Source organism: Xiphias gladius, chromosome 14, assembly GCF_016859285.1.
Source record: "Xiphias gladius isolate SHS-SW01 ecotype Sanya breed wild chromosome 14, ASM1685928v1, whole genome shotgun sequence".
Lineage (NCBI taxonomy): Eukaryota > Metazoa > Chordata > Actinopteri > Istiophoriformes > Xiphiidae > Xiphias > Xiphias gladius.
In genome coordinates, this window is record NC_053413.1 from 26,533,172 (window position 1) to 26,554,974 (window position 21,803).

Below are 21,803 nucleotides of genomic sequence, written 5' to 3' on the forward strand. Positions count from 1 at the left end.
AGTCCATTTCTTGTTAGTCACAAGATCCTTCCGAAGGAAGCCGAGCGCTCATCGTTTTAATTATTTTTCTTGGAAAATCCACGAGTGTTGCTGCCTTACTTCGGCACGTTAAATTCAATATATGGCCAGAAGTTTGTGGCCATGCCACGTATTGAAAACAGGTCCAAAGAGAAATTGTTTTCCCAGTCAGGTGCGGAAGGCCCGCACAGTTAAATGACTGCCAAGTAGTCAGAGTAACTGTTCTGAAATAACAACAGTCCAGCAATTCAGTGATGTAAATCAGCATCCAGAGGTAGACAGACCCTCTCTGGCCTCTACAGGGACGTGACAAACAGCCTGAGGGGTAAACCCGTTGTCTTTCTCGGCCCAACTTCCCCGCGAAAGGACTCAGAGTTGGAGGCATTCAGCAGGACAAAAGGAGGCGTGACAGTCCGCTCCCGGGGGGGTTGGGAACCGGCGGGGGTGTAGGAGGCAACCACGGAAAGACAGCCTCGCTCAGGATGAGCTGTCCATCCTTCACTGACGGTAGGAAGGCACAGAGAGCTGTAAAGCTGCATGACGCAGAATCTACCTGCAGCAAATATTCCCTTAACCTAAACGTTTTCCATTAATTCAGTGACAACAAGGTAGGTGCAACTCGGATTAAGTGCTGGGGATGCAAGTTAAATCAGGATTAGACCCGTCCACCGTGACAGGTTTACCTCGCATGCTGAAATTTGTGGCTGAAGCACGCTGCAGACCAGGGGTCGAAATCTCAGCTGCCGTTGTCTCACAGTTAAAATTCATAGAGACCAATCTCGGTGCGCAGTCTGGCCTTGTGAAACTCAAGACGCTTTGATAGGACTCCCTTTCTTTTTTTTCTTCCCCTTATGAAACAAAATGGCAGTAAAAAAATTAAGTTATTTTGGAGGCAGTTAAATGTTTTGTCTTGTCTGTTGCATTCACTGTTTTAACGAAAGGTTAATTAACAAGTTTAATCCCATCATCTCTTCATTTTAGATATTTAGATGCACCAAAGTGTCATATTTCTGTAATAATTTAAAATATCAGCGAGAAATGCGAGATCCGGGCTGGACAGTAACAACAAATTCATCTTTGAGAGAAGATTTTGTTGGTATTTTAGATCGGTGAAGACAAGATGTGATGTTGCTTCGTCGAAGGACAACATCTTGGACGTTGTTTGGGTGTCCATATCAATGCTGCAAACTCATCTAGGACATCTTAAAACAATGCTGTCCAAATACTTTAATCCGTATCCTGTGAGGGCCACTGCAAATGCACTTCAGCAGCGAGTGAGTGGCGGCGAGAAATTTCATTACCCAGAAAGCATCAAATGAGATTTTCTTAAGAACACTCCTCGGGCAACAGTTGGTGATCCAGTTTTCTCTGGACGGAGAGGTCGTCACTGTCAGTTGGGAGAGCGTTTGGTATAGTGCAGAATTTATCCTTTTGGCTTTTTAGAGCCGAAAAGATGTTCTCCTTTCCTAACTCTACTATATTTATATTATTATTACATTATATTATTATTTTTGGTGCGTATTTACTATCTTTCCCAAAATGCGCGGTGTAACTTCCTTCTTGCTGGTTTTGTCCAACCAAAAGTCCAAAACCCCACAGGTTTTTTTCCTCTTAAATGTTTCTACATGCCAATGTTCCACCTTTAAAGCTGAATGTGTGGGAATCCTTTCCCTCTCTGTAAGGAACAACATTCTTGCCTCAACTAGAGGACCAAGAGCATCTAGGACCCTGAGACCTCCGTGTCTCTTTGTCAGAATTCGCGTCTGCTTCTGAGCATCCAGGTCTGAATGTGGGAGCCAGCAGGGATTATCACTCACTGCTCAGCAGGGGCTCCTCCACTGAGTTTTGGGGATTCCCGGGAACAATGTTTCTGCTCATAGATGGACATAAATCCGACCTAAATCCCCGACCCCGCTGGATTTAAGCTTGACCCGGGTTGGAGGAGCATTCTTGTGGGTTTGAATTTCTTGGAAACATCAGCGACACAAAGGGAACCTGCAGAGGTCGTGCTCCTGGGATGAAACCGATAAATACACAGACAGATACCAAGGACAATTAAGTTTCTATTGGTTGCGTAGGACGGGAACTTTAGCTTCTTTGTGAAAGTTCTGTTAACAAACAGGAACATCAGGGGAATCTGGACCTGACAGTGTAGTATCTGCTGTATGCTGATGGCATTTTTGTGCAGGTTTTTCACTATTGAGCAAAAACTATTGAAATCAAAAACAGTCCGAACCAAAATAAATAAAAATGATGCACCGACTGTAGCACACAACAGGCCAGTATTAAACAATGCTCTGGTTTTCTGTGTTAAGCTCAAAATTCAAAATTAAGAATTGGGGTGCAACTAACTTTTTTTCCCCCCCATTATCGATGGATCTGTCGATTAATCCTTAAATTAACCGATTAGTGGTTTAGTCTACAAAATGTCGAAAAGCAGTGAAAAATGGCCAACACAATTTCCCAGAGCCCAAGGTGACAGCAATCTGGTCTAAAACCCAAAGGTACTCGATTTACGATCGTATAAAAATGAAAGAAAAAGCATCAAATTCTCAGGAGCCGGAACCAAGAAAATGTCTGGATTATCAAGATTTAGGGGGAATTTTTCTGGGGCACAGCGCTCAATGTGCTTGAATCATTATGACACCACAGAAAAAGCAACAGACGAGATCAAAAACAACAAAAAAAGAAAAGAAAAGAAAAAGAAATTACACCACAGCTACATCTTAAAATCTTGGCACCATGAGTTACCCTCGGGATGACAGAGCACTTCACTGAAGAAAATGAACGACCTTATGTCTGATCTTAGCATCACAAAGATCGCTTACAAAAAAAAAAGTCAGCTAAACTGTGTATTTAAGACTGAATATATCTGGTAACAGTCCGCCACAAGTGCCATCTCATCAGATACGGATCTGAGCTCTTCTTACATGCAATCATCAGTCAAACTACCTTCTCTTCATTATCATGTCATTAACCAATCACTCTCCTCATTATGTAGCCAGCCCCATTCTTGTTTTGCCCTCCGAACTCATCATACATTTACGAACCCTAGGCTCCATCTCAAGTCCAATGTTTCTCCCTCCTCCTCGAGATTCGACCTGTTCCACTACAGCACTGAAAACCTTCGGGTCCAATTCAGGAGACGACAAACAGGAAACGTCCGCGGGACTTTGTTTGCCCAGTGCGTGACATTGTGACATTTCACAGCAATAAAGACACCGCTGGGACCAGTTCGGTGAATTAAAAACAAAAACAAAAATAAATGCTCAGATTCTGGTAGTTTTCTTACGCGCAGCTTCATTTTCCTGGTGGAGAGATTCTAGAAAGCACCCGGGGAACACAGATCGGCCACTTTGCAAGAACCTTACAATTTGAAAAACTGCAGCAGTCGATATATTGATTCACATTGATCCTACAACACTATTTTGCCGCCTGGTTATTTACGTCTTGGTCCAAAAAAAAAAATCAAAACTGACTGAGCAGGAGAGCCGGACATGAATCGGTGTCAAGTCAACGACACCTTTGGACACACGGCTGCATCTCACCTCGTTCCGCAGCACTAAAACCCTCCACTGGACACTCGGGCCCCCGCGCAACAAGCGCGCACTCGAACGCACCGCTTCCCATTTAAAAAAAAAAAAAAGCATGCATCAGGTCTCACCGCGCATCCTCGCTGCCCGTCTCGTGTCCTTCGGGGTTCCTTCCCCCAGATCGGAGGCAAACGGTAAAGGACATACAAACTTCCCAGGGCCGCCGTCTGTCCCCTCAACACACTGACCGGCTCAGACACACACACACACTCTCACTCAGACACACTCTGCCTCCACAGAGTCAGACAAAGGCTTTCAAACCCCAAACTCCACTCCCCTTTTTTTTTGTGCGGAGAGGGAGGGCTGTCGTTGCCATGGCGATGCGTCTCTCGCTGAGGCTAATTTGTGCAGGCCACTTGTAGGGCCTGTGTGTGTGTGTGTGTGTGTTTGTGTGTGTGAAAGAGACAGGCAGAGAAAGAGCCAGAGAGCAGGCTGTTTACATTCAAACGTGTTGGCGACTTTTGTGTCCGCTAACTGCAAACTGGTCTGATGTACTGGTGTGACGCCGCCTCGGACTGGCTGAGCTGGACTGAACATGAGCCTTGAGGGGAAACGGGACAGAGTGATTTCCTGCTGAGAAATGTCACGTATGATCTTATCACTGTTTCATTTTTCTAAGCTTATCACAAGATATTCTCCCGGTATCACAGTAATGTAGTTTAATAGATGCACCGGTTATTCTTATAATGTTGTTCATTTTCTATTTTCTTGGTGTATCTATGTATATATTTTATTTTACTATGTATAATTATATATAGAATATAGTGCTTTGTATACAATGACTTTTCTACAACGATTATCTTGGTGACGAAATTTGGATAAAGTTTCATCCTATCCCACCTCTCATTTTATAGAATTTTGTTTTCCCAATGACTGATTCCATGCAAAACTTAATTAAAAACTGACAGTGTGTGAGTTTTGGTTTACACATTGCACTGAACATCAGTCTGATACTTTCACAGCGGTTTCTCTTGTAACGGAAGCGCATGGGAAAGAGCCTTCGGGTGACACCTGAGGCGTTTTTGGTTGCCACCAAACCAAAACTGCCTCCCGGCTGATCTGCTCATGGGCTTTTAGCAGTCAAAGCTCAGCAAACCCTGCCTGGCGAACACGAACCAGCCAGTCTGTCCTCGAGTTACTACTCCTGCGGAAACAAGCTCCCACAGCAGCAGGTAGATTCCATCTTCACCCAGGTTTAAAAACGGGACAGAGGCCGAATGACCTCGTCACGGATCACAGGTTGAACCGGTAGCTGACCTAATCACAGAGACGTACTGTGTGTGTGTGTGTGTGTGTGTGTGTGTATGACTGCACGGCATGAGGTTTGTTCTACAGGCAAAAAGCACACCCTGTGCTGTCGGTGCAGGTCCAGTCCTGATGACAACGAGAACCAAAGTCGATAGACTCTGATCAGTCTCCACAGTCTGTTGTTACTGTCACACACACACACACACACACACGTCCACACACACACTCTATAATGCTGCCTGCAGAAGGATTTCGGGGGTTGCTGTGGTGATGGGCGACTGCATTTGATGAGCGAGTGTGTGTGTGTGTGTGTGTGTGTGAGTGAGAGAGAGAGCGTGAACTGGAGTTGTTGCGCCTGACAGACACAAAGGAAAGTCTCTGTAAATGCTGACATCTGCCTGCTTGTCATCCTTTCATCCAGCTTTTCATCCTACACACTGTGAAAATACCAAATCTAAAGTTATAAGATACAGAAACAAGGCTGGATTTGATGCATTTGCAGTATTAACATTACATGTAATGGTCTAATGTCTTTACATACTTTAGTGCCTTTATTTTTTGTGTTTTTTACAGATGCAAAAAGTAGAAAGTTTGCTGTACAGAGGACACGCTGGAGAAAATACCAAAAATGTTTGTTAAAAAAACAGACTGATGAAAGAAAATCTAAGGCTCAAACAAAATTACATTTTTTAGTTTGGTTCATTGTAACTAATCCAAATGGCCTCATTTCTGTTGTTTCAATTCAGTCGGAGTCAGAGACAAGCGCTTTAAAACGTTTTATTTAAAGCTTAAGTTTAGCTGCAAAGCGTTAGGAGGCTGCTTGTGCAGACACACACTGTCTCCCCGCATAAAAAGTTAGCACAACGCATACTGAGAACAGGCCCCAGGATGGAAAATACCGACGTGTTTATATTAGAGGTAGTTTTGTAAAAACGTTTTCCTCTGTACACTAGGCGGCGAGAATCTAATACAGTTGTCACTTATTATTCCAAATTGGAAAATTCGTTAGAACGTGTGAAAAATAATTAAAGATTCTCCTACGTACTCCACTCAACAACAAATCTGAGGGCTAACCTGCTGGCCCGCCACCCAAATTGGTCAGCGGGAGGCGCCAGAAACAGATGGAGCCACCCTGCCTGTGCGACCTCGTGAGACTGCCCGTACCCTTCACCGCGCTCTTCCTCGGGACTCGTGCCAGAAGCCGGTGAGAAGGCCGTCGCCGATAGGAGAGCACAAGCTACGGGCAAGGACGCGCGGCCCAGTGCATACAGACCATACCACTGGTGGAGGACGGTATATGACATGCATCTGAATTGGTTGGGATGAATCACCTGCCAGAAAAAGAAACCTCTGTCGAGCGCTGACCGACTAAGTGACGGCTCCCGCGATCACCGGAAGATGTCGCTGTGAAGACGTTTGTACGGTAAACGCGCAAACGCAGACTCTACCGGTGGCGCGGCGTTCAGAGGGGGGAGAGTGTAACCCAGGCTATTTCCTGGGTTTCTGTTATTTATTTTATATGCGCGGGAAACACTGAAACGCGTGTTAGTGTGTGTGTGTGTGTGTGTGTTTGAATGCGTCTCTTAGTTGTATGTAGAGCCAACAGTCTGTCCACACTATTATGCATTCTGTCAATATATTGATATTTCCCCACAGACCCCGATTACCATCTGCAGGAGCCCCAGGGCCCTGAGGGCTTTTTCAACACGCTGTTATATCACTGCACCCAAAATAGCTCGTAGTCGGTCAGTTTATCAGTCAGTAAGTTAACCCCTCAGCTCACTTCCCAAAGTGTTGTGTCTTTCCAAAATGTCTCTACTCTCTGAAAAAGGAAGAGCTAGAGGTTGAAACGGATTCCGAAAGGTTTTTGACGCAGACCAGTCAAATTCTGGACTTTACTTCCACATTGAGGTTCTGTTTTATAGTGGTTTAATTGTACTGTTGCGCTCACACACACACACACACGCACGCACACACACTCACACGGCATCGTCCTCCCCTCTGACACCTGCCCCGGGTCGAACAGGCAGATGAAAGGGCCGCCTCTCGGGGGGCCTTTTAGGCTCCACGCGCCGTGTCTCCCTGACCCCCGTTTCCCCTGGGGCGAGCCCGAACCCCTCCGCCTCCTTCCCCCGCTACATTAAGCTCCATTCAAAAGGCATCATCCGGCCGTGTTTAACGTTCGATCAGAGGAGGAGTCCAGACGGTCGTGTTTGGCCCCATAAAAACACGCCGGCTGTCCTGCTGGTCTCCGGGAGGCGACTGAAGATGCCCGCGTGTGTGCGCATACGTGCATCTGTGCACCTACTCATCGATCGGCCTGTCTGTCTATTTATCAGAAGCTTAAGAAAGACTCAAAAATGCCCGTAGAGTCGATTCACACTCTACTTAAGACTCTACTTATCTGTATCTTTCCATCTTTAATAAATGGTAAATGGACTTTTCAAGTCCTATCGACCGCTCAAAGTGCTTCACACTAAATGCCACATTCACCCATTCACACACACACACACACACACATTCGTACAGCGCTCTTTTCTATACGCTATACGCTTTCTACACCCACACACACACACTCCGATGATACGCTGGGGGCAATTTGGGATTCAGTGTCTTGCCCAAGGACGCTTCGAAGTGCGGACTGGGGGAGCCGGGGATCGAACCACCGATCCCCCTGAGCCACAGGAGGTGGTGTGACTTTACAGGTTCAGAGCAGTGTGCAGTACTACAGAGTACAGATACTGAGGATCATTGATCATGTATTTAGTCATAGAAATGTCTTTATTTTTGTTCCTTCTTTTTGAGAGGCAGCCGGACTGACTGTTCTGACTGACCTGAAAGATCTGACGGTTGACTCCATGTACAGTCTGTCATGTATGACTGTTGAGCGTGTGTGTGTGTGTGTGTGTGTGTGTGTGTGTGTGTGTGTGTAGGGGCAGTACTGTAGGTGTGTCCTTCACATTCTTTGAATCTGTATGAAAAAGTCTTGCGTGTACCCCTTCCTACCAGACCTCTCTCAGAGAGATAACTATAGGGATGCCGAGACCTTTCCCCTCCTCGCCATCTACTGTACGTGGAACAAAGTGGAGCACAAAAACAAACCTATTTTCCAACCAAAACCCTTTTTACGTCCATAAAATAAGCAAAATGTCTCCAATCTCCAATGTATGAAATATACAAAACTGTAGCTGAAACGACTTGGTCAGTACTCAGACAATACGGAGGTCCGGTTCAACATCATCTCGCATAGAGTGATGATGTACAAAGTGCAGAAACCACACCCCCTCCACACACACACACACACACACACACGCACACACACACACACACACACACACACACACACACACACACACACACACACACACACACACACACACACCAACAGTGACGGACAGAGGGACCCTCTGTGCGTGTGTGAATCAAAAAAACCTCACAGACGACAGCAGCAAGAATCCCAAACACAAAACTCCTCAGAGATGCTGCACATCTGCGTCACAAACCCCCCCCGTGTCCACGTCTGACTCCGTCAGAGCTGCCCAGCGGAGACACGCGAGGGGGTGTGGGTAATACTGGGGGTGGACATAATAACAGGAACACCTGACAGTGTAATGCGTTTCATATCCATTGCATTCCAAGAACTCAGGACCTCCGATGTGACTGGCCGAGGATGAATTACAGCACCTGAAAGGCTTCCAGATGTTCTTATTATTGCTGCACTGGTCTTTACAAACTTCTTTTCGCTGGACTTCCTCGGTTTGCAGACGACAGTGTTTTGTAAATTACAAATATTATCTAACAGTCGTTATCATTAACTGCCGATAAGCTGCTTTAACTGTCAGTTGGAGATTTCTTAAAGATTCGGAAGCATAAATTGGATGTTGGCAGAAAAATGCTGTGCAATATGTTAATTTGCTTAAAAAACAAAAGCCAACAGATTTAGTAGAAAATGTTGTGTTTGATCATAGATTCCCTGAGGGATTAGAGAAGCACCAGAGAAGTTGCGGGTACAGTCAAATGTCCGAAGACATTCACAGTCAGCTAATTAGCATATCAGTTAGTTTCTACCGTACAGCCCATTAGCTGGGACAAATTCTCTGATGGCAAACATCACTGATGACCAGGCTTGGGAACTATCAATACTTACTGACATCAGCAATCAATCTGACGTCTGCAGTGACGTTGCTAGTGACTCAACAAGGCACCCGGACAGATATTGATAAGACACCGATCTAAGAATAGTCCTGCCGACGAGTTAGTCGATACACGGGAGGCCTGGGGAGTCACATCACAGGACTGTGGACGAACACGTGACGTCACCCACCCGAGGAAGCGACAGCCACCATGACCGAGCAGGATGAGCTGAGAGGCTTAACAAATCAAGCGAGAGTGTTACAACCTGTTTCAGCCTTGATGCCCTCTCAGCACAATAATCATACTCGCAAGCCGTCGGTAAAAGCTGAAGAGGTGATATTAGCTTCAGAGGGCATGAGTCCTGAACACACTTTCAAATGCGCTTCCTTTCGAACGAGATTTCGGTTCACGGAGGATTTCTTTCATTGCTCTTTCTGCAAAGCTGAAACCCATCATTTTAATCGAGACAGACAGTCTAGTAACAACTGCAGCTCTCTGGAGTCTTATAGCACAACTCAACAAGCACCTCAATCACCAAACATACGCTGTATAATCGTCCTTTAATGTTGGTTAAGATGCCGAACGCTCAAACTTGACTGTCCAGAACTGTGGTCGGCGACCATTTCGCTCACGTTTCTGGATTTCAGAAAGCCAGATAAAGCGAGACGGGGGACGAGACTTTCCCTATCCGCTTCAGTACAGTTTAAATATTGTTATACTGTATTTTTCTGTGGTTCTACGTCGCGTCTTTGCCGTCCTGCACTGTCTTCTCTATCGTGTTTTTTTTTTCTCCACAGTTCAGACCGTGAATCCCACCTCTCTTTCCTGTATGTCATTTGTGTACACTATCCCCACATTCTCCGCTTCTCCAGCCCGTTGCTAGGCAACCTGGGGTCAAAGGGCACCAAAAGGGGCCGGACAGTTCTCATTCCCGTCTGCGGCTCGCCGGTGGGGGGAGGAATGTCTGATCATTGAATGACAAACGATTCACACGCAGCTTCCGCACTCCGACATCCTGACCTGCTAATGTTTGCCAAAGGCACAATGGTGTGTGTACACGTATGGGTGTGTGTGTGTGTGTGTGTGTGTGTGTGTGTGCGTTCAGTGATACTAATGGGTACTCACCTTGCATGCATTTGGTTTGATGCATCGAATAAAGTATGGGTTGGAAGTGCTGAGTGTGGCCATCAGAGAGTGCAAGGAATTCTGCAACAAAATAAACGGGTACAAACACTCCTGTTACTACTAGAATTACTACTGTGACTGCTAATACTTCTACTACTTCCGCTCCCAGCAGAGGCACCACTGCACCTTCTGAGGCTGCTACTGTTAATACTATGACTACTAATATTTTTGTACTACTCCTAGTAAAGCTATTACTACTACTGATACTACTGAATTTCATTACAACAGTACCTGCCGCTACTACAAATATGTCTATTGCTATAATTACTACTACTGCCGCTACTACAAATACAGCAATACTTAATACTACCACTGTAAAAAAGACAAAAAAAAAACAAAACCAAAACAACTAATACCTCTACTATTTTTTAACTTAAGTTACTAATGCTACTACTACAACTACTGCGGCTACTACTACGTGTACAACAGCTACTACTATTGCCGCTACCACCGCAACTGCAGCAAGTTATAGCTCGCTGGTACTACTAATACAACTGTTGTTGCTACTTTTGCAACAACTACAAGCACTGCCATGACTGCCACCAGTGATAGTAATTACTACAGTCATTGGTGTACTTCCCTCTACTGTTAGAAACACTAGCACCACTACTACCACTAGTACTCCTGCTACTCCTGCCAATGCTTCCACCACAGCCACTGCTAGTAAGAGTCAGAACTACCTGCCTGAATATAACATGCACTTCTGTGTAACTTTTGTTTGGTCGCGTTCGTGAGGCCAGTCCCGGCATCTAGCGCTGGCCAACACTGAAACTCTTCTCTTATGTGCGACTCACCTTAAACTGGGAGCTGACTGTGGGCCGCCTGCGCTTGGAGCTGGTCTTCAGGGTGTCCTGCTTGTTTCGGCTCAGTACGTGTTCAAACAGATCGTAGACAAAGTCCAACCTGACGAACAGAGGGAAATACTTTGAATACACACGATGCGAAATGTGCGGTGTAAACATTCACTTAAATGAAGTGGTAAACAAACATGGATTCAGTACCAGCTGGATCCTGACCAAAGCGCAAGAGACTCGTAGTTTATACTGTTTAGACTGTGGTTTATTATATTTATATTTGTTACCCAAGTGTCAGTGATAATGCAACATTTTAAGTGTGCTCCATTTACATAACGGTCAGTTTTTTGTCTATTTTAACTTTATGGACTCAGTCCCTCTTTAAGGAGTTACATTACGGACAACACGATACTCTTATTTTTATGTCTTACCAACACTAATTATAATAATAATAAATAATAATAAGGAGAAGAAACCTTTCAATCAACATCACATTAAGTCTGTCTCACAGTCACAAACTGAACTAAAGAAACACATGTAATCAGAGGTTTCTGGGCCAACGTGTGTCACACACAGAAATTAAAACATTTATATTTTCATTTTTATTATTGATTAACAAAAAAAGCAATGAGGTTTAACAGGTTTTACTCAGTGAGACCTCAGAGCTGTGGATATCTATGAGTGTAGTTTAAAATGAATCCAATAATTATTCTCAAATGAGATAGAAATGAAGTGAAATGAAATAAAGGAAATGAATACAGCTTTATACTTCTCTTGAGGTCATGAGAACTCGTGACTTTACATACTTTCCTTTCTCGGCAACATTAATGGAGACGCTACTGAGCAAGGCATTTAATTCCAAACTTCTGTTCAAGGTACGGAAACGCCTGGAACGGAGGCGGAAGCATCAAGCAGCTCTCCGCTGCCACAAGCGTCCCCTTTCGTTTAGATCAAAAGGCTGGAAATGCTGCGACCCACCTGCTCTCCCTCAGCAGGTTGAGGATGTCGTCTCTGAAAGTGTCTCTGTTCTTCTCCAACATCCCCCTCACATCGTACACCACCTGCAACCAGCCACAAGGGGGTGTCAGACGGCAACAAAGACAAGAGCAGCAGCAGCAGCACCTGGACACGTGCTTCCCTTTGGGGCTGCTCAGTTTATGTGACATGCTCCTTGGAAAAAACAAAACCAAAACACATTTTCTCTTGGAAAACCCCCAAAACAAGCCCCGTCATTTATGTTGTACTATGTTCTTTCACACGGAACTATGCTAAAATAAAAATGCAGAGGCAGCACCTACCTCTCCCGCATAGTGCTTGACTCCAAAGAAGTGCACGGCAACACGTGGTTTCACATAGAAAGAGTTTTTCTGCAGCAAGAGAAAGGAAACCATCAAATTCAACTTCATTTCTTATTTTTTCCTTCCTACAACTGTTTCCTCAAGGCAACTGCTGACCTGCACGAGGGTGGGAGACTTATTTGCTCCTAATGTTGTTGTAAAATGAGAAAATTTGTGTCTGCCAGCAGGAAAAACACTAAAATTATTCTTTTAGCGAAGGACCGAGTCCCATACCCGACCTTCGGACCCCCTTTTATAGGTCTTCATGTCTCCGCTTTGACATTTGATCATAGTCCTTTTTTAACGAGGCCGTAAAGCTTCACTAAGTGCTGAACATAAATACTACAAGTGCTCATGTCTATTCAAATTCAAGGTTTCTACCTCTTTCCTACTCGCAGTGACATCAGTGCTTGAAGCAAGTCGAGCTGTTCTCTTCAGATTCAGAGGCCAAGAGCTGTGCAGGGCCGTTGGCCAGGATTTGCTAACAGGGATCCATATAACGTTAGCGACTGATGTCAAAACAACTTGAAATACGTATCCGCAGCACTTACTTCTACCGTAGCTTGTCATGTCAAATAAAACTGTCAGGCTGCTGGTTTAATTTGCCAAATGACCGAAGGAGCCCCTGAACGAAGCAGATTTGAAGCTGCGTAAATCCCGAGGCCTCGGCTCAGGTGACGTGTAACGTTGTTTCAAGCGTAAACAAAGGTTTGACATTTTCCAGGCTTCGGTTTTGAGCTGCGGTAACAAATCCCCCGACTGTGGGCAGCACCTCAACCTTCTCGTACCCACCCCCATGTAGAGGTCGGACTCTACCTGGACAGTTTTTACAGCACAGCATTCGTTTCCCCAACGACCAGAAAAGACCTTAAAGAGTTCAAATAACTGACAGACAGATTGTTAACGGCGGCTGAAAACTGAACTCTGAGTCCACGGGTTATGTAAACGAGATGCATCATTTTCGTTCATCCTCGGGAGCCGAGCTGCAGTGGATGCTGAAATGACGAATTACTGGTTCAGTGGAGCCGATGGACAAGCTTCTCTCACTCGAGTAGCGAAGAAGACAGATCTTTTCCTACTCTGGTCAAATAAGAATGAAATATATAAATGGCAATGGTGTCTTTCATTTCTGACCATGCCGTATGACTTACGATGAGTCAGCATCGTAACCCTCTAATACCTGACTATGAAAACTTGGTGAATTAGTGGGTAGCAGAGCAGCATTAACCTCTGCAGCCTGAGGCCGATTAGGCAGAGAAAGTGCGGCTCTTCTGCTTTGCTCATTGAGAGGTGAGTATTATTTCTCCGTCCGGAGAAGCCTCCGCCGCTGGAGAGATATCGGTTCGGACCAAACCTCCGGCCTGTCCTACGACAGCCACCGGCGAGATGCCCGAGCTGCGGGGGTAAAGGCGTGGCCCGGGCGGCCGGGAGGCCAAGAGGGCGGCCAGGCTTGTGTCAGGCGGAGACGTACCGAGTGCTGGCTGTGGAGTTTCTCCAGTAAGGTGTCGTCTGTGGCTTTGGGGAAGTGGCTCTCCTCGTTCATCAGTGCCAGGAGACCCAGTTTCTATGGAAACAGAGGGACATCATCACCATCATCACCCATCATCAGCATCGTGGTGCTCGATAACATCGTCATCTTAGCTGTTCTCATCACATCTGTATTTGCTCTTTTCTATTCCTGACTTATCTGTTCTGATCCCTGTTGTTATCCAATGATCATGCAATCAGTATTATTTTCAATGTTCATCTCCTCACGGGACACTCTATCGCCACCATCGCCCTACTTCCCTCTGACAGTTCTCGAGTCCAGCCCACGCACCTTCTCGATCAGATCCAGACACTCCCCGTTGTCCATCCAGTTGATGTCAACCCACACCAGGCCCTCCCTGCCGGAAGCAGACGAACAAAACAAAGGCCGTCAGGGACGGTTTGCAACCGGCGCGCGAAGAAATGGAGACAGCATTTGAAAGGTCGCGGGGCTGGCGTGAAAGTCGACCTCGAAAGTCGACGGTGCAGCGCTTGGATCACCACATTTCGGTGGTGATCCAAGCCTGTGCTTCCCTTGAGTAGAGAGGTTAACGGCATGGCGGTCTTGTGCCGATTTATCCATCAATCAATCAATCAATCAATAAAACAACTAACAGACAAACCCAGGAGACAAATACAAACAGACATAAGCGGTTTCTGAGGATTCGGATTTACAAATTCTATAATTACTGGGAGCCGGGGGGTTTTACGCTGACTGCTTCCACGCTAATAACGTCGTCTGCTGTGTTTTCTGAATATGGAGAAACAGAAGGTAACGATCTACACGGCTCTGGGGTATAACCGGGTGCTGGTGACCCGGGAAGTCGCAGCCGGCCGCAGTCTGAGCTCTGATTTTCAGTGGCAGCTGAGCTAATGCATGGCAGTGTTGAAAACGTAGGACTTTAAGTGCTCCGCGGTCTAGGAGGGCAACTTTCTGGCGGGAGAAAACGAGCGAGGTCAGGTGACACGTGGAGCCTCAGACTGAAAAACCAAACGGTGCATCACGAGCCGACAAACCTCCACCTACTTGTTGTACTCAAGCTGCTCCAGGGAGAAGATGTGCTTGTTAAAATATTCCTGGAGCTTCTCGTTTGCATAGTTGATGTTGAACTGCTCAAAGCGGTTGACCTGTGGGGAACGAAATTAGACAGATATTAGACACAGAAAACACAGGCGGAGAGTTAATGAGCCGAAAAACAAAGAATCCCTGAGGTGTATTTACTGATTTCTTGATTAACAATTACAATGTGATTAAAACACTGAGTAGAGGAGAAACAACAAGAAAGGCCATTAGGCTGAGTTTAGAGTGTGCCTGTGTGAGGGACTGGGATTTCATTAGATTCAGAAATATCGCCACAGAAATATCTAAACAGCACTGGAGTGGCTGAGTTTTTATTTTCACCTCAATCGTCTGATGTTTGGTTTTAGTTTATTTATTGTTTGGTTAGTAAACCTGTGTGGATTTTTCCCTTAGTTCAAACACACCTCGAAGTTCTCAAATCCAAAGATGTCCAGGATGCTGATGGATTTGAAGTCCTCTTTGCCTCTGATGCGGTTGTTGAGCTTGCGGATGATCCAGTTGAAACACTGAGAATAAAGTGCCATGGCCATGGAGTCTCTGGAGTCCACCGCCTGTAGAGGAGCAGGAAAAAAATAAAGAAATAATGAAAAAAATTATAGTTATATATATATACAGATATAGATAGACACACACACACACACACACACACATATATGAGTATGTAAGGTAGTATTAAATCGTCCAGACCTTATGGCTCTTGTTGAGTAATATTTTTTTAGATTAAAGTTCAATAACTGCTGCAGGGTTTTTCAGTGTTGGGCAAGGTTCAGTTTTGGGTTCCACAAACCAGGTCTCAGAGTCTGTTATACGAGACCAGCGTTGCTTCACGAGATCTGCTTCGTTCTCTCCCACATCTCGTTTTTATTGTGGTATTTTTAAATCGTTTTACTGACGCCCCAAAGTGTGTCTCTTTGCTAAACCCTAATGAGGTTTTTACTCATCTGGTCTGTGGGATTTCAGACGTTGTTTTATCGGTGTATTTACCAGGGAAAAAAAAGAAAAAAAGAACCGTGGCTGAGCCAAAGTTGGCATCAGTGGTCAGACTTAGTTCTCTGTGTAATACGATCATTGAGCTTTTACACATATATCTGCTATTATTGATTTTCATGCCTTTACTGACTGATTGATTTTCATTATTATTTTTTCTTTTTCATCTGGTTGTAACTGTCATCGCTCTTGTGAAGCGCTTTGGTCACCATTTGTTGTTTTTTTTTAACGTGCTCTAAAAACAAATTGACATCACTTGTCAAGATCTTAAAACAGCTAAATAAATAAATAAATATATAAATAACCAACCTCTGCTGCAACAATTAGTTGATCGATTAGCAGAAAATTAATCTGCAACTATTTCGGTACTTGGTTAATCGTTAAGGTCATTTTTCGAGTGAAAATTCAATACAATTAAAGTTCCTCTACTGGCATTGATTAAAGCCCTAAAAACACATCTCGTTAGAGTTTTTTTTCCATTAAAAAAAAAAAAAAAATCCCTCTAAGTCCCTAAAATGGCTTCGCTGCACCGTTGCTTCCTTTACCTTTTCCCTTTTCACTGTTTTTTGACGTTTTATACTGAAAATAATGAATGGAGAAGATCAGAATCGTCGCCTCGCCTTTGTGCGGCTCCGCCAACCAGTCAAGTTGCAGTTTAAATCCATGTCTGTCCAGACTCATATAATACATGTAGTGATGTTTTTGAAGGAATTCAATAAAGAGGTATTAAGTGTATTTTATCATAATTAGTGTATCAATTCCCGAGCTATGGCCAAAAACGTGTTTTGTTAGGTGTTGTGGGTCACAGTGACCTTTGACCTTTGACCACTGAATCCTAATGAGTTCATCCTCGAGTCCAAGTGAACCTTTGTGCCACATTTGTAGAAATTCCCTCGCGGCGTTCCTGAGGTCTATCGCATACATGAGAAGGGGACGACCCTGAAAACATGATGGAAGGAGAGGAATAGCAAACGACTCTCGAGTGTGTCCCCGCCGCAGAAACCCGTCTGGCCGCACTTTCTGTCTGTTTTTACGACCTTAAACCGCCCGCTGAGTCCGCGGCGAGCCGCGAGCCGGTGCTCTAACACGAACTCGCTACCGACAGAGTAGCTGCAGTAGAGCCTCTGCTCGTCATCCAACATGGGACTTTTGCTTACGCATTCACAATAAGCTTTTGTAACCAAAGGGGAAACTCCACCGATTTACGTATCCAGATCAGTTTATTAGTCCCATCTGGTTCTACTCAGCCTGTGAAAACAGTTGTATACACTTTTCTGCGGCTCTGAAGGAGATTAGTCAGTTTTCTCAGACGTTAACTCCTGATGACGACATCTCTGGTTGGAGACTAGGAGTGTTTGTGTGACGCGGACATTTTTAGCGGGCAGGCAAACATTTCTGTGGAGTTGCATTATGGGAAGTTTAGCATCCCCTGTTTTTGGATTTCGACCCATACTAACGTCGACTGCTAAAATTTGGACCTGTCTACTATAATCTATCTCTGTATTTATGGAAGAATAAAACTAAATCGATGGACAGTTTTTTTTAATCCGATCAATACGAATGAATTAAGTTATCAGGGCCTCCAAAGACTGACTCTGCTGCAGCCGTATTACCCCCATTACCCCACTGATACAGATTTAACAAGACCTCAAATTGAGCTGCACTTGGATGTAAAGTTTTTGAAGCAGACACGTTACATATAACTGCTGTTTCAACAGTATTTCAAAGACTGTATTTCTATTCCATAATACGATTCTTACATGTAACCAGGCTAAATATATATCTATCTATATATAGATATAGATAGATCTATCTATACAGATACACACATTAATACACATATATCGACACACATATACACACACACACACATATATATACAGTATATATATGTCTAAAGACTTTCACGAAGTCTTGCAGAGTTTTTGCCTGGAAATAATAATAAACGCTGGGAGTCTATAAACACATTACCAGGTGTGGGAGTGGAAATGTAGAGGTTAGGTTGTAGAGATACTTAGCGCTTATTGAGGAGGAGTGCTGACTGAAGATTGCTGACCTGTTCTACGGTGAGTGGTGTGGAGATCTCCTCGCCCCTGAGGATCATGGACCGGTGGGTCAAAACCTCGGCCAGCTGATCTGAGTTCAGCCCCAGGAGGTCGGATGTCCGGCTGAGAGCTGCAGGCGCAAGGAGCAACCAAAACTCAAACTTCGTTTTTAAAACTCGGCACAAGTTAGCAAAGGATGTCTGCTTGTAAAAACCCTGCTTAGTTGGAATATTTACAAGGAACAGAAACGCCTCTGACTTCACGGACAATTATAAAGCTCATTTCTGCGTTTGATTTTTGCAGGAATGTTGCGCTGAGCACATGCTGTATGTTCCTTTTTTCATCATCCTCCTACTCCCTGTTCATCTCGCCCAGCCCAGTAAAACATCCGGAGAGAATGGTTGATGGCGGCTCACATCCTTGGCTCGTTTGTCCCCCAAACTGTAGATGTTTTTGCTTTGAAAGATTTGCTTTCAAAACATACTGTGAAACATGTTACCAAATGTTTCAGTAGCTCCAGAAACACAGAAAACCTGGAGGACGGAACGAAAATATAGGAAAAAAAAATGGTAAACTGAGGTTTTCACTGTCCCCGAGGAAAGAAGGGAGAAGGAAAGGGGAGCAGGAAGGCAAAATAAGATAATAACAACAAGCCGGATGACAAAGTACCGCAGGTCAGCAGTCCCTGTCTCCCGAAACGGTATTCCAGCATTTTTTGATTGTTAACTTATTTGTCAGTACCTTCAAAAATCATTAGAAATTGAAGTTCCAAAAACGATTTGGACTTTTTGCCAGTTCCGCCAGCTCTACGGTTAAGATTTGGTTTGGTTTAGACACAAAAACCATTTGCTTAAGGGGTCAGGGAAAGATCGTGGTCAAGGACTCCGGTCCCCGGTGTCTAAGTCGCACCAATTAAATTTTTAACTGAACTTTTAATTAAGGCATTGCATTAAAGAATTAAGAATTTAAGAAAAACGGTCGAATATATAATTAACAGAATAAGAAACAAAAAAAGAGGAAAAAATGAAACGACCAACTTGTCTCCATATGAGGTTTTCACCCCTGTTCCTGACAGACCCCAGTAATAATTCACGTGAGCGCTCGAGGTCCTCGTCAGATGCAAATGAACTAATGCAGTTTCATTCTGGCAGGAAACAAAGAAGTAAGAAACAACTGGAAGTGACAGAGGTGCGGATGGCGAGGCGAAGCTCTCTGACCTGATTTGGAGGAGACCTGCGCTCCTCCGGCCGTCATGAACTCGATGTTCCCTGCATGAAGGATCCCAGCCAGGAGGCGCAGGATCTCCCCGATGTTCTCCTCTGTGAACTGCATTGTTCGCATGGCATTCTGGGAACCACAAAACACAAAGAAGAGGGCGATGACTTCCTCAGGTCGTGGCCTCATGTTCTCACTGCGTGGAGGCGGCCTCTGATGGACTCATATGGACCAGGGGATTTTGTTTCTGTCGGGCTTTGACTGAAAATATCTGTGAAAGCTCCTGATAGTTACAATCCGTCTTCAGTGGCGGATTAGTCTTCTGGGGTATTTTGGTGGTTTGGACGGAGTCGAAGTTGCGCGTCTGTTGGTTTGGGTTTGGCAGCAGTAACTTGACTTTTCAGTCTCACCAGGATCAAATGTTCGCAGGGTTTCTCACTGCGATTTATGGTTATGAATAAATGAATGACTGAGTCCCATGGAGAGACATAACACACGTAAATACACTGCATGTGGGCACTGGCGGAAAATACGTGCGGTGTGCAAACGTAAACAAATACACAGTCAAATCTTTAACACTGAACAAATGATAGTCATAATGTCAATGGAAATAGCAGTTTGACAAATCGGATGATTTTGCTCATCAACGGCTACTGACGTGACATGTCAACGAAATCTCCATGACAACCAAGAAAACCCCCCTTACTGCTGAAGGCCGATAAAGCTCTGGAAAAAGCTGGTAAGTGGACTTTGAGTTGGGATCGTAGAGCCCAGGGTTTAATGTGGGAGCATACGTTTTAATCTGACACATACTAGATTTAAAAAAATTACAATTAGGTTACAGGACATGACATTCACATTATTTATCAAGTAACAACACCGAACAGCTTCTTCTCAACTGTGAATATTTCCTGCCTTTCTATGCTTAGGATCAGGGCCGGATTAAACTCCTAGCGGGTCCGAGGGTACAACTCAGACGAGGGCCCCTACTATCGAAACACTACGGGGCCCCCGAGGATCTGGGGCCACGGGGGCGGGCTGCCTGCTTCGCCCGGTTGGTAATCCAACTGAGCAGCTTTGGTCGGACGAAGCCGTGGTGGGCATTTGCCATTTTGATGACTTTTCACAAAACCTCAAAGTTCAGTCGAACATAAACGGTCTTCAAAATATCTTAGTCTTAAATGAGGGAATGTGATGTATGTGTGCATGGATGCGTGCGGAGGTGACGCTTCTTTTTGGTTAGCGGAGCCAGTTGTGTGTTGCGTACCAGAACATCCTGAAAAGTGCCCGTGTCGCTGATGGTCTTGTCGGCGACGCAGCCGGACTGCCTCAGGTAGTGGTAGCCGTCGGGGTGGGTCAGCCCGAACGCCTCTGCGGACACACAGCGGCGCACACACTGTCACTTTTCTGCTCTGTCTTGTGACCCAGCAGCACTGTACCTGTGTCCTGTTGGCACTGCACTACTCTATCTGCTCAAGCACTGATTACTGCTCATATCACTGCTTTCATCTTCCAACTGTAAAGGAAATCAATTACAGCACCTTGTGCTCGTCCACTGCGCTGTACACACTGCGTGTGCCTTCTCTGCAGACTCAGACTGGCCAATATTAACGCATCCAATCTGTATTCAGTCTTTCTGGTTTGACAAGTTGTGATGCAAAAAGGCAAGTTCACTGTTACTGTATGCAGAGATTTGTTTTTTGCATTCACCTCTCTGCTGGTTGTTGGTTCCTGCCAACAGGGCATAGAAAATGTGGTAGTTCCTCTCCCCTGGGTTCTGCCGGACCACACGGTTCTGTAGAGAGAGAGGGAGCACCGCTCATTGTACATTATTCACATCAACGCCAACGGAAAAAACACACGCTCGTCTTTTCAGCATCCCTCACTGACCTCCTGCCGGTTTGAGGAGTGGCTATAAAAAACTTTGTACTTTGGTGCTTCACAGAGAAACTTTGGTCACTTTGCCAGGTTTTCGCAAAATGACGGTGTTATGGTGCGAAGGTGGTGTAAGACGTCTCCGTGAATGTTTTTTCTTTTTTTTGTTTGTTTTTTTAAACCATGGTGAAAGGTCATCATTGGGATCCATTGCTGCTGGCAAACACACAAACCTTTAGCCACCCTTAAAGCCAGCAGGAGGTTTCTAGGAGGTCTAAAAGGAATTCAGCGCAATCACAGGTTTGGTAGGAGGAAGGACACTCACCTTTTCTAAGAGGTCTGTGGTCGGAAAAGAGTCTGTCAAGGCCCAAAACAGTGAGAGAAGACCGCACGACTCCACAGTGACTTACAAGACTATTCTGCTAAATGTTTGACGGACAAACAGAAGATTATTGAAAACAAATGCTCTTAAGACCAGAGAAAAAACAAGCAAGCTAGTTGGCGTACACCTGACTTCCCCACTTCAAACTAACCATCTAGTCTCTAGCTCAACAGGCCCGTTAGCTTTGCTGCTGACCCTCCACAAAACATGAACACCAGGGTCGTGGATGATTAAAAATATGATTACTGGCTTCATTTCCACTTACACGAGCAAAGCAACGAAGCACTGGAGATGGCGGATACCATCAGCAAGGTGTTTTTAGTTAATAATTGTGAATTAGGAGCAAAATAATGTAGTGCAGTAATTATTCCATTTGTTCTTT

The 21,803-nt window shown here is 44.9% G+C and overlaps 1 protein-coding gene across 1 annotated transcript in view; it reads right to left on the reverse strand.

Annotated features, from left to right (window-relative positions):
- The window catches only part of myo10 (myosin X), a 135,051-nt gene that overhangs the window by 26,216 nt on the left and 87,032 nt on the right, over positions 1–21,803 (reverse strand). Inside the window, exons 7-19 of the mRNA XM_040143446.1 lie at positions 21,365–21,378; positions 20,875–20,959; positions 20,432–20,535; positions 19,167–19,296; positions 17,961–18,079; positions 15,322–15,468; positions 14,864–14,964; positions 14,129–14,195; positions 13,781–13,873; positions 12,271–12,339; positions 11,951–12,033; positions 10,973–11,081; positions 10,119–10,199 (exon numbers count right to left, since the gene is read on the reverse strand). Coding sequence (XP_039999380.1) covers positions 10,119–10,199; positions 10,973–11,081; positions 11,951–12,033; positions 12,271–12,339; positions 13,781–13,873; positions 14,129–14,195; positions 14,864–14,964; positions 15,322–15,468; positions 17,961–18,079; positions 19,167–19,296; positions 20,432–20,535; positions 20,875–20,959; positions 21,365–21,378 — 1,202 coding nt within the window. The remainder of the gene's footprint in view (positions 1–10,118; positions 10,200–10,972; positions 11,082–11,950; positions 12,034–12,270; positions 12,340–13,780; positions 13,874–14,128; positions 14,196–14,863; positions 14,965–15,321; positions 15,469–17,960; positions 18,080–19,166; positions 19,297–20,431; positions 20,536–20,874; positions 20,960–21,364; positions 21,379–21,803) is intronic.